General features: G+C 36.1%; 1 protein-coding gene across 1 annotated transcript in view; it reads left to right on the top strand.

Annotated features, from left to right (window-relative positions):
- Window positions 1-15,138, top strand: part of MBD5 (methyl-CpG binding domain protein 5) — a 146,645-nt gene that overhangs the window by 88,218 nt on the left and 43,289 nt on the right. Inside the window, exons 3-6 of the mRNA XM_052635706.1 lie at window positions 322-994; window positions 5,787-5,889; window positions 6,987-7,167; window positions 11,505-13,637. Of these exons, the coding sequence (XP_052491666.1) occupies window positions 882-994; window positions 5,787-5,889; window positions 6,987-7,167; window positions 11,505-13,637 (2,530 nt within the window). The 5' untranslated portion in view covers window positions 322-881. The remainder of the gene's footprint in view (window positions 1-321; window positions 995-5,786; window positions 5,890-6,986; window positions 7,168-11,504; window positions 13,638-15,138) is intronic.

Here is a 15,138-nt window from a genome sequence, read left to right as displayed (position 1 = left end):
TGTGATTTTGACAGCAGAGGACATCAAAATGGCTTGCTACACTTACCAGTTTATTCCATTTTTAAAAGTGTGCAGAGATGATATGGGGTGGGAGCTGGGAGGGGGTTTCAGGATTGGGAACTCATGTACACCCATGGCGGATTCATGTCAATGTATGGCAAAACCAATACAGTATTGTAAAGTAAAATAAAGTAAAAATAAAAATTTTTTTTAATAAATAAATTTTAAAAATAAAAATAATAAATAAATAAAAATAAAAGTGTGCAGCTTCTCAGTTTTTCATTATTAAATATAGTATTTACGTATTTATATGTGTTTCAGGCTACCTTATTAGAATTTTGAAGACATGAAAACATCAGATGAACCAACCTGCAACATCTTGGATTCAGATTGGAAGATGAAGAGAAACTTTAAAGAATGTGGCCTATAAAGGCGGGTAGTACCTGAAAATATTAACTGACTCACACTGTAAAAATGAGACCAGTTTCTAAACAATAGAGGTTCTTTTAGTCCAACATGAAGGTTCAAGACAAAATGTTGAACTAAAAACTTACACTCCTCCCCTCTCCCACTTCAGAAAGGTACCAGCATTGCTGAATATGATTTTCTTTAGTCAGAAGCACTTGTTTTTACCCATGTAGACCATCCTTAGGAATTAAATATTGGTTATTTAATGTAGATTATAATGGGAAACTGATTTTTTCTACAATGGCAGATTTCAAGGACTTGGTTCCAAACTGAGCTGAAGCTTCCCAATGCATTTTGTACAGTCTGGGGGAAACTGTGCTGCATTGGCCATTTTTGAAGGCCATGATGCCCTGTAATACAAGGACATCATCTTATTGCTGATATCTTTGGGGAGTCCTAAGCAGACACAGAAAATGAATGGAGGCAAGGAGTGTGACGGAGGGGACAAGGATGGAGGTCTTCCAGCTATACAAGTTCCTGTGGGTTGGCAGCGTCGTGTGGATCAAACTGGAGTGCTTTACATCAGGTGAGCCCTTCCTATTACCTGCATTATCTCCAAGTTTGCAGCCACCAAATAAAGAAGGTACAGCCTGTTCCTCTGAGAACGTAAAATATTGTGACTGGTAGCACCTCAAATCAATTTGAATAAATGATCTTTGTGCTGGAAGTATTAAGTGTTTTTATTTATATTATTTTGCAATATAAAACCTACCTTAGGTTACAAGAGAGGATTTTTATGCATTATTTGTGTTTATATAAAGTGTTGCCCTGCTTATCTCTCTAACAAGGATAAAGAAAAAGATGAAGATTTCTAAAAGAAACCCATGAGCGTCATTACCACATTCGCAGGAGAATGTAAAATACTGAAAATAGACCCGATGTCTCCTGACAATATTATTGTCCTTCATAGTGCTTCCGCTGGCTACTCTGATGTAAGGTTGTGTTTTTCTCTATAGGCAGTTTCAATTACCAGTTTCTTAATGCCTGATATTAACTAAAAATAATTTACCTGTTTTTTCTGTGCAGTTTTTAATCTATTCCCTGCATATAATAATAAAAAAGAAAAAGTCATGATGGAGTCATCTCACAAGTAAAAATCATACAGATTACATGTAAATACCTGTTCTTTTAAATTTTGATGGTCTTTGTTATGTTGAGCAAGTTGAATGAAATAACTGTTGGCAAGAACTTTTAGTCTTATTATTAAATAATCGGCACCTAAGTTCCTTACTTTGTAGTTTATTGGTAAATATGTGAGTAGGATACCTTAAATCTTTCTCTGTGATGTAAATTTTTAAAAAGCTATGATGAAGAGAACTTTTTAAAAGATATAACATTGCCTCATTAGATTAATTATGTTGCTTTCAGTTCATCAGTATTACTTTTATTTGTATCTCAGCTTCAGTGGAATTCTTGTTTGTGCAAAGCTTTATTTATGTAAATGAGGAATTTCCCATGATACATACCCAAACAATTTCATACTATAACATCTCAGAAGTCAGTTCAGATCCTGTCCTGGATTCGTTTGTTTGGTAGAAGTTATTTCTTGAGGTAAACTTAATGGCCAGCTAAAATTCTCTTGAACGTCTTTTCTAACTTCTGTAATATGTAGGAGGTGCTCTATGTTGAAGTGAAGGGATAAGGAAGCAGGGAATGTGGAGCTCACCCCATTGAAGATTAGATGGAGGAGGACACGTGGGATAACTCTCCCAAAGTGTTTCTGTTGCCAATCCTGTTGCCAAACTTCCAGGAATACTTCATCAGTGTAGTGTAGCAAGATACCGGTGTTGTGTTCCTGTTTACAGTTGTTCTAGTCTGTAAGGAGCAAATATTATGTATTTACAACTAAGAGCAGTTAACTCCAAAAATCTTGATAATTTCAGTTTATTTGTTTTGATTTTGTTTTGTTTCTTCTTTCTCCCTGTGAAAGGTAAATCGGCTTTTTAGGTTGCTGAGAGTTAAGGCAAAGTAAGTCTGGAAGTCTATCGGTTGTCTTGCTCATGACATCCCAAGTCTGAGTAGACTTAACTGTTAGTATGAGTTAGTTTGAATTCTCCCAACCCAAATCTGCACACTAGGGGTTATTTTGGAAACTAACTTTGCCAGATAAGCTAAAACACCTTCAGATAAATTCAGCCCAGCGTAGGTTTGATTCATGTGTATGTGTAACTGGTTAACTTACCACTTGAACGTATATAAGAGGCTAGCCCTCCTTCTATAGCTTCCTTTGCAATGTGTAGTTTGCTTATAATTTTTAGGTTAGTTTCCAGCTGTTCCTGCCTCAGGGTGGCATTAAGGCTGCACATGAAATTTCCCACCTGCTTCCAATCTTCTAAGCTTTATCTATGCCATAAGACTTCTAACTATTTTTATGTTAATTATTACTCCCAAAAGTTAATTAAAGAGCTGCAACTGAAGGAAAGAACCCAACTGACTGACTGAGAGGAAGTGTTTCTAAAGTGTCTGGAGTACTCTAATATTATAGAATTCAGGAATTCTTGTATTCAAGTTTAATTTACAGTTAAATCCTTCAGGATTCATTCATAGACTTTCTTTAACTGTAACACATGAAGCAGTTTTTTTTTTTCCACAATATTCTTGAATTCTTCACATGATAACTAGTGATTTTGTTTTATCAAAGCTACCAGACCTCCAAAAACACCTTGCTGGCCCTCCCATTGGGTGGAACTCCAATCTGTAATATGGGAATTCTTATTCTTTGCATATCATCTGGAAAAAAGTGTTAGCCCAGATAAATGAATGAGTTAACAAAGTTGAGGATTTTAATTGTGATTTTTCTACATGCCTAAGTCATTTATATGGTTGTCCATAAATAAAATATGAATTGCATTCTAAAGCAGGTTTATTTATAGACACCAAACTACTACCTGTATTTTTGTAGAAGCAGAATACTCTACACCTGTAGTGTAAAAGGTCTTTAAAAAGCAGTGTAAAAGATTGACTGGAAAAGGTCAATCCTCATCCCAGTTTCCAAGAAGGGTAGTACCAAAGAATGTGCTGAGCATCAGACAAGTCGCACTTATCTCCCATGCTAGTAAGGTCATGCTTAAAATCTTGCAAGCTTGGCTTTAGCAAACCAAGAATTTCCAAATGTTAAAGCTGGGTTTAGAAAAGAAGAATTAGAGATCAAATTGCCAACATTCATTGGATTATAGAGAAAGCAAGAGAATTTCAGAAAAACCTCTATCTGTTTCATTGACTACCCTAAAGCCTTTGACTGTGGATTATGGCAAACTGGAAAGCTCTTACAGAGATGGGAACACTAGACCATCTTACCTGTCTCCTGAGAAACGTATTTATGGGTCAAAAAGCAACAGTTAGAACCCTGTATGGAACAACTGATTGGTTCAAGATCAAGAAAGGAGTAGGACAGGGCTGTCTGCTGTCACCCTGTTTGTTTAACCTATATGCTGAGCACTGATGAGAAATGCCAGGCTGGATGAGTCACAAGCCGGAATCAAGATAGGCAAGAGAAATATCAGCAACCTCAGATATGCCAATGATACCACTCTAATGGCAGAAAGCAAAGAAAAACTAAAGAGCCTCTTGATGAGGGTGAAGGAGGAGAGTGAAAGAGCCAGCTTAAGACTAAATACTAAAAAAAAACTAAGATCATGGTATCTGCCATCATTACTTCATGGCAAATAGAAGGGGGAAAGGTGGAAGTAGTAACAGATTTCCTCTTCTTGGGCTCCAAAATCACTGCGAACGGTGACTTCAGCCGTGAAATCAGAAGTTCATTGATTGCTTCTTGGCAGCAGAGTGATGACAGACTTAGACAGTGTGCTGAAAAGCAGAAACATTACTCTGCAGACAAAGGTCTGTATAGTCAAGGCTGTGGTTTCCCCAGTGGTCACATACGGTTATGAGAGCTGGACCTTTAAAGAAGGCAGAATGCCAAAAAATTGATGCCCTCAAACTGTGTTGCTTGAAGACTCCTGAAAGTCCCTTGACAGCAAGGAGATCAAACCTGTTAGTCTTAAGGGAGATCAACCCCAAATATTCACTGGAAGGACTGATAGTGACCCTGAAGCTCCGGTATTTTGGTCATCTAATGAGAACAGACTACTCATTGGGAAAGTCCCTGATGCTGGGAAAGATAGAGGGCAGAAGGAGAAGATAGTGTCAGAGGATGAGATGGCTGGACATCATCACTGATGCAATGAACATGAACTTGGGCAAACTCTAGGAGATGGTGAGGGACAGGGAGGCCTGGCATGCTGCAGTCCATGGGGTCGCAAAGAGTCAGACACAACTAGGCGACTGAACAATGACAACAAGTAGTGTAATGCTCTGCTTACAAAATGGAGAGTATTGTTTCTGGAAATTTTATCACAAGGCATTAAGTGAAAGTTTTGGTAAATAGTCATAAATAAAAGATATTCTTGAATGAAAAGTATATAATAATAGTCAAAACATAATATGTATGCAGGTTGTAAGATCAATACATTAATAATGAAAGTCCTAAGATAAAAATTGCCCATTTTAAACTAATCCTCATGTAAATAAACATTAAAGACTTAACCTGTCATCTGAATTAGTACCTAATGTATAGACTTAAATTTGATCAGTAATCACGTAATACTGACTTCTGTCACCCAAAGAGTATTAACATTGAGAGCACTACCCAGTCACCAGCTGCAAGGCCTGCAGGCACCCTTCTGCCACCTAAAACTGTTTCCTCGAGTTCCCCATGCTTATCAGTCCACCTTGGCTCTTCACTAGAATTTGAGCTTGGCAACACTGATCTATATTCAAAGAAACACATGAATGAGGGAGAAACAAGAGAGACTTGTTTTTACAGAGGGACAACTTGGTCCTAGAGCTGCAAGATTAAAGGAAAGAACTTGTCAGCCCAAACTTTCGTAGACTTAGGGACTTTCTGGTTTGACCGCCAACATATTCCTAAATTTCAGTTTTTCTCCAAACAGCTTTCAAAATAGATCTTCTGGTTCAAAATGATAATGATTACTTTCATGTAGTTTTCTTGTTCCTTTCTTACCTACACTTTTTTAAGAATATCATTTTTCTCATCCTTACTCTGCTCTCAGTTGTCAAAGTACTTTTGCTTTTCTATGAAGATCTGTATTTTTCTGAGAAATACTTTGGTTCAAAAGAAAGAGCAATAGTGTTAAAGGCTATAATTTAGTAGCTAACATAATATTGACAAAGAAAATGCTTTTCCTTCGTAGGAAAATATCCTGTGAAGGACAGTAAGACTATAAATTATGCCTTTTTTTCATGTAATATGTGCAGTCAGAATTATTTCCTGATGTTTTTTTAAACTATTTTTACAGTCCCAGTGGGTCTTTGTTATCTTGCTTGGAGCAGGTTAAAACATACCTGCTTACAGACGGAACATGCAAGTGTGGCTTGGAATGTCCTCTTATTCTTCCCAAGGTAACCATTTTGCAATAGATGTATCAGCATTTTTTTATTTTTTAGGTGTTTCATATGTTTGCTTTTCTCATTTGGCATTTCATTTTTATATTACTTCTCCAATCATATATGCATTTTAAAGTCTTAAGTTAGATACCTTTTGCATGCATTTTGGAATGCGTAAAAATTGTGGAAAATAGTTCAAGTCCAAGAGTCATTTTCAAAGGTGACAGACCTATATTCCTACTAAATATTTCATCAAAATCTCTTTTGCAAAAAAAAAAAACACCTCTTTTGCACCTTTTTCTTAGAGCTATACCCATGCTCACTCTTTAATAGTGCACTATTTTCTTTCCTTACTGCTCAGTCGGCAATGTTATTTTTAGCACTGGTGTTGATAAATCTGCCACAAATATTTCTAAAATCACAAAGCTGAACCTTTCTAGCCAAAAGTGAAACTGTTTTACTCTTTTGCAAGGTAAAAAGCAAAATCATTTTAAATGATTATAAATATATACTGTAGACACAGGTCATTATTCTGCAAATACCTACAATAGTGCTAATCTCAGAACTAAAGATCAATAGACAACTTTTTCTTTTTTATTTGTGTCACCTCTTTCAAGAAAAAGCACTTGAAACAGCGTATATGTATATATACAATAAATATTTTTTAAATAGAGAAGTAGATTTTTTTAAATCAGTAAAAAGGTAATATTAATATAGCAATAAAATAAAGCCAAAGAAAAAAACTAGCATGTAGCAATGTCAGATTTTAGGGGTTTTAACTGTATTTTATATGTTTTTTGTACTGTTGTAACAGCAGGAAGTACCTAAAATTGGGAACATTATCAGATACTATACTTTTTCATGTATTTATCTTGGCTGTCATAGAATTAGAATAATTTTCATTATTTTCCCTGCCACTAAAAACCATAAGTTTAGTAGAAGGTATTTATTACATTATATATAAAGTTCCTTTTCTTAAATTTAAAAACTTGAGAAAGTTTTCTTCAGATATATGGGTTAATCTATGCAGAACTTCTTTTTTTTTAACAAGGGGATCTTTTTACTTAATATTTTTGCAGACATATTGTAAACAAAGGCTGTGCTTTTTCCAGGTGTTTAATTTTGATCCTGGAGCTGCTGTGAAACAAAGAACTGCAGAAGATGTTAAAGCAGATGAAGATGTCACAAAGCTATGCATACATAAAAGAAAAATCATTGCAGTGGCCACACTTCATAAAAGCATGGAAACCCCACACCCTTCTCTGGTGCTCACCAGTCCCGGAGGAGGAACAAGTATGTAATATGGCGAAGGGTTTAGGAATTTTCCTCCCCGACTCCTCTCCTGGAGAAGGAGTCACTAGAAACCACCTTGCCAAGCATTTTCTGAGTCCACTTTTCAACCACACACAATGCATTTAAAATTATGTATGTTTTATCTTTTCACTACAATTGATAATTAGTTCTGAAAAATTCCCATGAAGTTGTCTCCCAAAATTCCCTATCCAAGTCATTTAGTTAAATGAGCAGAATAAACACCGAATAGCACCTACAAATACTATGAAGGTACATAGAGCTGAGCTAAGCAAAGAGAAAGTGTCATTGGTTTTTAAGAAACAAATATAGCCTTTTTCCTAGGGCTGAATTGGAATATGTAGTCCACAAATACAGCTAGCAATGTTGTCAAGAACTAGCAGTATTATTGAGTCATATTAGCTGGATATTGAATACCTACTACCAGAAATCACCTTGCCAGGAACTTTTTACACCTCCATCCAACACATGCATGCACACATGCTTTCAATTTTACAAAATTTCAAAGCTACAGAAAAATTACATAAATAATTCATTAAACACCCTAGACTTACCAATTAATATTTTGTTTCAGGAGCTACAGATACTGTGACAGTTCACCCATAAGTATTTCAACACACATGGATGTTCTCTTACATAAACCACAGTGTAATTATCACATTCAGGAAATTTAAAACTGATATAATAGTATTATCTAATATGCAGTCTATATTCAGATTTCTCCAGTTGTCCTAATAATATTCTTATAGCTTTTTTCAACCCAATCTCTTTTTAATGCAGAATGCGAAGATGATGCAACTGTAATTAGTTGTTTTATTTCCTTAATCTACACTGGTTCCCCAGTCTTTTTAAATCTTTCATGACACTGATATTTTTTAAGAGTCTAGGCCAGTTTTATAGATGTTCCTCAATTTGGAATTGCCTGATTGCTTCCTTATATTTTTATTGAAGTTAAACACAATTTGGTAGGAATACTGCATAGGCGATATTATGTCTTCATTAGGAAGCACATAATGGCAGTTTATCCCATATTGATGACATCAAGTTTGATTGCTTGGTTAAAGTTATGTCCATTACTGAGGTACATTTTCCCTTTATGATTCATATGTAATTTGTGGAATTATACTTTGAGGCGGAGGAATTTTTCTTCGTAAGGGCTAGAATAGGAACTCTCCAAAATATTACAGTTAACACTTGAATAGTAAGTAATTCTGGATAAAATATGGCTGAACACCAAAGCATTTGTTTGTGAAAGATAAGTAACATTGTTCTGCATAGTTAAAAAAATAGGGATGAGGAGTGTAACCTGCAGTGATCAGAAAGCTTCATTGTAGAACTCAGATTTGAACCAGCCCTGGGAAATAGTAGGATTTAGGCATATAAGGAAAATAAAATTCTTGTCCAGAGCAACTATGGAATAGTTAAGGAATGCGGTGGAGACTAATGTGACACAAGTGGAAAATTAAACCTGCATAAGTAAATTGGGGCCAAATTATTGATAGCTTTAGATACAAAGAGAAGCAGTTATGATACCATACAGGTCACGCCTAGAATTCTGTGAAGAGGGCAGGGAGAGACAAATTTGGCAATTATTAGCAAAGAGCTCCTCTTTAGTAACCCTATTACCTTTAAACTAACCTTTAAACTTTAACAGGAATGATCAGAAAAATTGCTCCACTAAGGTATGTAAGAAAAAAATAGTGAATTTTTCTCTTTCTTTTAACAAGCTACATTTTTTAAATTAAAAGGTATTGCAACAACTTAAAAACATTTAATAGTAAAAAGCTATTTAAAATTTACCATTGTCCTGCCACCTTCATGTAAGTATGTTTTCATTTTCACACTGTACCTTGCACATGTGTTTGCACGTACTCATATTTACTGCTGTTCTCACTTCACATCATAGCAGTTTCAGCCCTGCCTACAGAGTCTGCCTTGTTGCCTTTTTAATGACTGAAGCAGAATCTTGATCTAGGTCCTTTGTCATATTCTATACATTCTAGTTTCATTAATGAAATTAAAGATAAATATTTAATTAAATTAGTATAGGCATATAAGGTATAGCTCCATCTCCTTTTAAAACTACATACTTGATTGGATTAATTTCTACTCTTTTACCAGCTCCAGATACAGCATTTATTTCAATTTTTAAATGTTAAACTATATTAAAAGGTTAGGATTTAAATAATTAAGGATTAAGAAGGCTCAGTAGTTTTCACCTCTCTTTGTTTTACGTACATAAAACATGTAACTTATCTCTTTCAAAAAGTCTATTTGATATACAGGAAAGCACTCATTGGGTGCCCAGCATTTACATTTCCCAACTGTTGTAATACTTTAATTCCTTACTGCCACATAACAGCAGCATGGCTTTTACTTATTTAATATTACTGTTATTTTTTAAATGGTAACTATTTTTCCCCAGTAGGGAAGAAATCCTTTCTGAACATCAGCTCCTTTCTAAATTCTGTTGAATATAAAAATGCCAATGTCTATATTTCTTATCATTGAACTATGGATGGCTATATAAATAAACAAGAAAAGACACAATTTGGTGGTTTTATTACTGAAGAGGACACAGTCAATCCTGTAATGATGTTAGTGATATTAATAGAGACAGCTCTGTTCTCACTGAATGCCATGCTTAGTGCCCCAGACATTTTCATGTGTTATTTCCTTGATTACCAACTTTAAAACTTTCTTTAACAAAAAAAAGATTTCAATTGAAATTATCTACTGCAATTCTCTTATATGATTGTTTCTTTTAATTTTCATGTATTGTCCAGAAATCATTCTATCAAAGAATCTCTACCATGCCAGAAACAAAAAGCCCACACCTCCCAAGAAAAATATATATGTTCACTGCATTCTTTTACTTCTTAATTGTAACCTATCAAGACTTATATTTATCCAGGTTGAAAACCACTGTCTCAGAAATTGTTACATTATGATTCAACCTGTATAGTACCCAGCAAGTAGAAGTATATTTATCTTAAATGTGTAATTATCCGTTCAAGTAAATATACCTCTGATTGCAAATGAATCCAAGTATACTTGCTGATATGCTATAGGTCTCAGAATTGGGATGGCCAGTATATAATGTGAACAGTACCACTCCCATGTCCTGTGCCCCTAATAGAATCATTGGCATTTTCTCATGCAGCCCAGCTAGAGCTCAGCATCCTTTTCAGCACAGTTCTGTAAGCAGCCACCACCAGTTGATGAGAATTGGCATATGAAGCTAATTTTATTTGCCACCCCTGTTTTAGAAGTCACAACTTTATAAAATAGTTAAACATCTTTAGGGACTAAAAAAACTTAAAACTAGAATTCTGACATGATTGAATGAAAATTCTGTATGATGAACCAGCTTGCTTTTGTTGCCTGTATTCTGTCTGATCTCCAAAAGAACTGAAGGGATTCCAAAAAACCAGCAAGGGAGCAATGCACTCTAAAAAGAGAATACTCAGTTGGAACCCAGTACTGAAGATGGTTGCACTCTGACTAAATTTTGCATAAGAATTCTACGCTCATAAAAGAATTGCAATCTTTTACCAAAGTTGGTTGATAAAGGCTGTTTTTACAACAATGACTGATTAAGGGTAAAGTAATTAAAGTGTTACAATATTACCAACTTGATGTGAAGTTAGCATGATTGTTTAACTTCACTGTATTTACTGTTGTTATCGCTCCCTTTATAAAAGATTCAGAATCCTGTTTACTTAATTCACAAAAATTAAGACTCTTTTACTGTCACAGTGAAAATGTTGGGAGAAGAAAGAATTTTTGTAGCTGTCTTGTGGAGGTTTATAGAAACATTTTTAAGGTAAAAAATTTTCTGGTGAAAATGGCAGTTCATTTAAGTCATCCAAGAAAATAGTATGCCAGACAGATTACAATTTTCTCTTGTAACTGTATTCTTGAAAAAATTCAAATCCAAATGATAATAACATTATCATTTCCATCTGGGCTGTCAATCTTGATTTCACATATGATAAACATTATTAGAATGACTAATGTCTGTATATACAGATTCAGAGCCCCATCCTTTCTCAACAGATAGGAGGTAAACAAGCATAATGTGCAGTTATTGAGAACCTTTGGTCAACTAAGGAAGAATAATGTGCATTTTTTTCAGACAGAATTTATTGTAGAATACAAACCTTTTTTTTTTTATTGCAGAGTCACAGTTTCTATTTGCAAATTTCTTTTTCCAGATGCCCTTCCTTCCTCATTTTCTCCTTTCTTCCCTTCCTCCACTTTCACACAAAAGGATTGAGACTACTAACAGACTTTTTTTTTTCTCTCTTTCACATCAGATGCAACTCCAGTAGTACCTTCACGGGCAGCAACTCCAAGATCTGTAAGAAATAAGTCACATGAAGGAATTACAAATTCTGTAATGCCTGAATGTAAGAATCCTTTCAAGTTAATGATTGGATCATCAAACACCATGGGAAGACTATATGTACAAGAACTGCCTGGAAGCCAGCAACAGGAACTCCACCCTGTCTACCCCCGGCAGAGATTGGGCAGCAATGAGCATGGACAGAAGTCTCCATTCCGTGGCAGCCATGGAGGCCTGCCCAGCCCCGCATCGTCAGGTTCCCAGATATATGGAGACGGCTCGATCTCGCCAAGGACTGACCCACTTGGAAGCCCTGATGTCTTCACAAGAAGTAATCCTGGTTTTCACGGAGCTCCCAATTCTAGTCCTATTCACCTGAATAGGACTCCTCTTTCTCCACCTTCAGTAATGCTACATGGTTCTCCTGTACAGTCATCCTGTGCAATGGCTGGAAGGACTAATATACCTCTTTCCCCAACCTTGACTACAAAGAGTCCAGTAATGAAAAAACCAATGTGTAATTTTTCAACTAATATGGAAATACCACGAGCAATGTTTCACCACAAACCACCCCAAGGCCCACCTCCCCCTCCTCCACCTTCTTGTGCTCTTCAGAAAAAGCCATTAACATCTGAGAAAGATCCACTTGGCATTCTTGACCCTATTCCTAGTAAACCGGTGAATCAGAACCCTGTTATCATTAATCCAACTAGTTTCCATTCAAATGTCCACTCTCAGGTACCTGTGATGAATGTAAGCATGCCTCCTGCTGTTGTTCCTTTGCCAAGTAATCTCCCTTTGCCAACCGTAAAACCTGGTCATATGAATCATGGGAGTCATGTACAAAGAGTTCAGCATTCAGCTTCAACCTCCCTGTCCCCTTCTCCAGTGACATCCCCAGTGCACATGATGGGGACTGGAATTGGAAGGATTGAGGCATCGCCCCAAAGATCACGCTCATCTTCCACATCATCAGATCACGGAAATTTCATGATGCCACCTCTAGGACCCCAGGCCAATTGCAGTGGTATTAAGGTTCCACCCAGGTCACCAAGGTCAACAATAGGGTCCCCAAGGCCATCAATGCCATCAAGCCCTTCTACCAAGTCCGATGGACATCATCAGTACAAGGATATCCCTAACCCATTAATTGCTGGAATGAGTAATGTACTAAATCCCCCAAGCAGTGCAGCTTTTCCTACTGCATCTGCCGGAAGTTCTGTAAAGAGTCAGCCTGGTTTGCTGGGAATGCCTTTAAATCAGATCTTGAACCAGCACAATGCTGCCTCCTTTCCAGCAAGTAGTTTACTCTCAGCAGCAGCCAAAGCACAGCTAGCAAATCAAAACAAACTTGCTGGTAACAACAGTAGCAGCAGTAGCAATTCTGGAGCTGTTGCTGGCAGTGGCAACACTGAAGGACATAGCACTTTAAACACCATGTTCCCTCCTACTGCCAACATGCTTCTCCCGTCAGGTGAAGGGCAAAGTGGTCGAGCAGCACTAAGAGATAAGCTGATGTCTCAGCAAAAAGACTCATTGCGGAAAAGAAAACAGCCGCCTACCACAGTGTTGAGTTTGCTCAGACAGTCTCAAATGGATAGTTCTGCAGTTCCTAAACCCGGACCCGACTTGCTAAGGAAGCAGGGTCAGGGGTCGTTTCCCATCAGTTCAATGTCTCAGTTACTACAGTCTATGAGTTGTCAAAGCTCTCACTTGAGTAGCAATAGTACCCCGGGTTGTGGGGGCTCAAATACTGCTTTGCCTTGCTCTGCTAACCAGCTGCATTTCACAGATCCCAGTATGAACTCCAGTGTTCTTCAAAATTCACTGACACAGAGCATACCTTTAAGAGGGGAAGCCGTGCACTGCCACAATGCAAACACTAACTTTGTTCACAGTAACAGTCCAGTCCCAAACCACCATCTTACAGGTTTAATAAATCAGATTCAGGCTAGCGGGAACTGTGGGATGCTCAGTCAGTCGGGCATGGCTTTAGGAAATTCATTACATCCCAATCCACCTCAGTCAAGAATTTCAACGTCCTCCACTCCAGTGATACCAAACAGCATTGTTAGCAGCTATAATCAAACAAGTTCTGAAGCAGGTATGGTTTTATTAGAAAAAAGTACCCAAAGGTACTAAACTTTTATACGTTTTTTTAAAATTTGTACCAAAATATTTATTATGATAAGAAATGATCCTTTCCCTGATGTGAAATTCTCATCATTTCTTTAGTATTTATAATTTTATTTACAGAATGCTAGGGATTTGTCTCTTAGAAAAAAAAATAACAACCAAGAGGATTCCATGTGTTTCCGTTATTCGTTGTCAATCTGTCGTTTTGAATTTCATTTGACTTTCAGTTGGTTCAATAACCATTGGACTCTAAACTACGAAAGAAGCCGTAGAAGGCAGGATTTCCTGGTTATTGAGACATGTACTTGGTCAATGCCAATATAAAAGCCGTTTCCCCTAGCTTGTGTTTGTATTCAGGTAAATGAAGCTCACCTTGGAAAATCCAAAAAAGAGGCAAAAATAAATGGATATTTTTTTGTTCTTGCTGCTGACCAGAAATAGGTGAATGAATAGGAAGAGTTAACTAGAAGTTGTATGAAGTAGAAAGCTGTCTTCTAATGTGTTTTCTTATCCTAGTTTGCTATCCCTCATTACTATTTGTTTGAAAAAAATTCAAAAATGGATATTGGCTACTTCCTTTTTTAAAAAGGTAATAATTTAAGTTTTCTAATAAAAAAGGCTTGAAAACCTGATTTCCAGAATTTTTGATCTTGAAATTATTTTGCAGTTTTCTTGTAGAACTAAACCATTAGTATCTCATTATCTGCTATTAATGGAGACAGATTTATTTGAAAGTAGACACATTAGAAAGAACTGTATTTTGTTCAGTAGAGTCCTCAGAAATTGCTATAAAAAAAATTTAAAGAAGCACTACAGAGATAAATTCATGGAGACATCTGAAAATGTGACCATAAGAATATTAGAAATACCCAGAATCCAACAATAATGATTTGAGAGATTGGTGGGAAATGACAAGGTGAAAATAAAAAATGAATATAGAGACGGTATTACTCAGATATGAAAACAGTGGGCTTTTAAAACCAGATTGCTACTGGAAGTGAGAAAACTGCTGAGGCTTTTAATAGTAAGCTATTGTGTGGTTATATATAGACTGTTATATCACCATGCTAGAAAGGCATTATGACCTACATGTCTTTGTTGTTGATAGTAAAATCAAGTGTTTTCCTTCCTGGTGTCACTACTTATACCTGCCATTCTCCACAACTTCTGTTATGTGTTATGTTTGATGTCAGTATTTAATGAAGAACTGTTCATTGACCTCTTGTGTTTAAAAGAATATAAGGTGAAAAAGATAATTGAAATGATTAGTGCCTTCTTGATAGTCTAAGAAATCTCATGAAGCTATTATGTGTTTAACAGGATACTTATTCCAAAGGGGCTTCCAGCTTCTCAGTGACTCATATTTCTTTTTAGATAATCTCAAATAAATGAAAATTTAATCTTATGCATTTAGCAGATTTAAGTTACATAAAGTCAGTAACTATTTAAAAATACACTATATTTATTAA

Source organism: Budorcas taxicolor, chromosome 2 (assembly GCF_023091745.1).
Source record: "Budorcas taxicolor isolate Tak-1 chromosome 2, Takin1.1, whole genome shotgun sequence".
Taxonomy (NCBI): Eukaryota; Metazoa; Chordata; class Mammalia; order Artiodactyla; family Bovidae; genus Budorcas; species Budorcas taxicolor.
The sequence above is the reverse complement of the archived record's forward strand: the minus strand, read 5'-3'. Positions and strand labels throughout refer to the sequence as shown.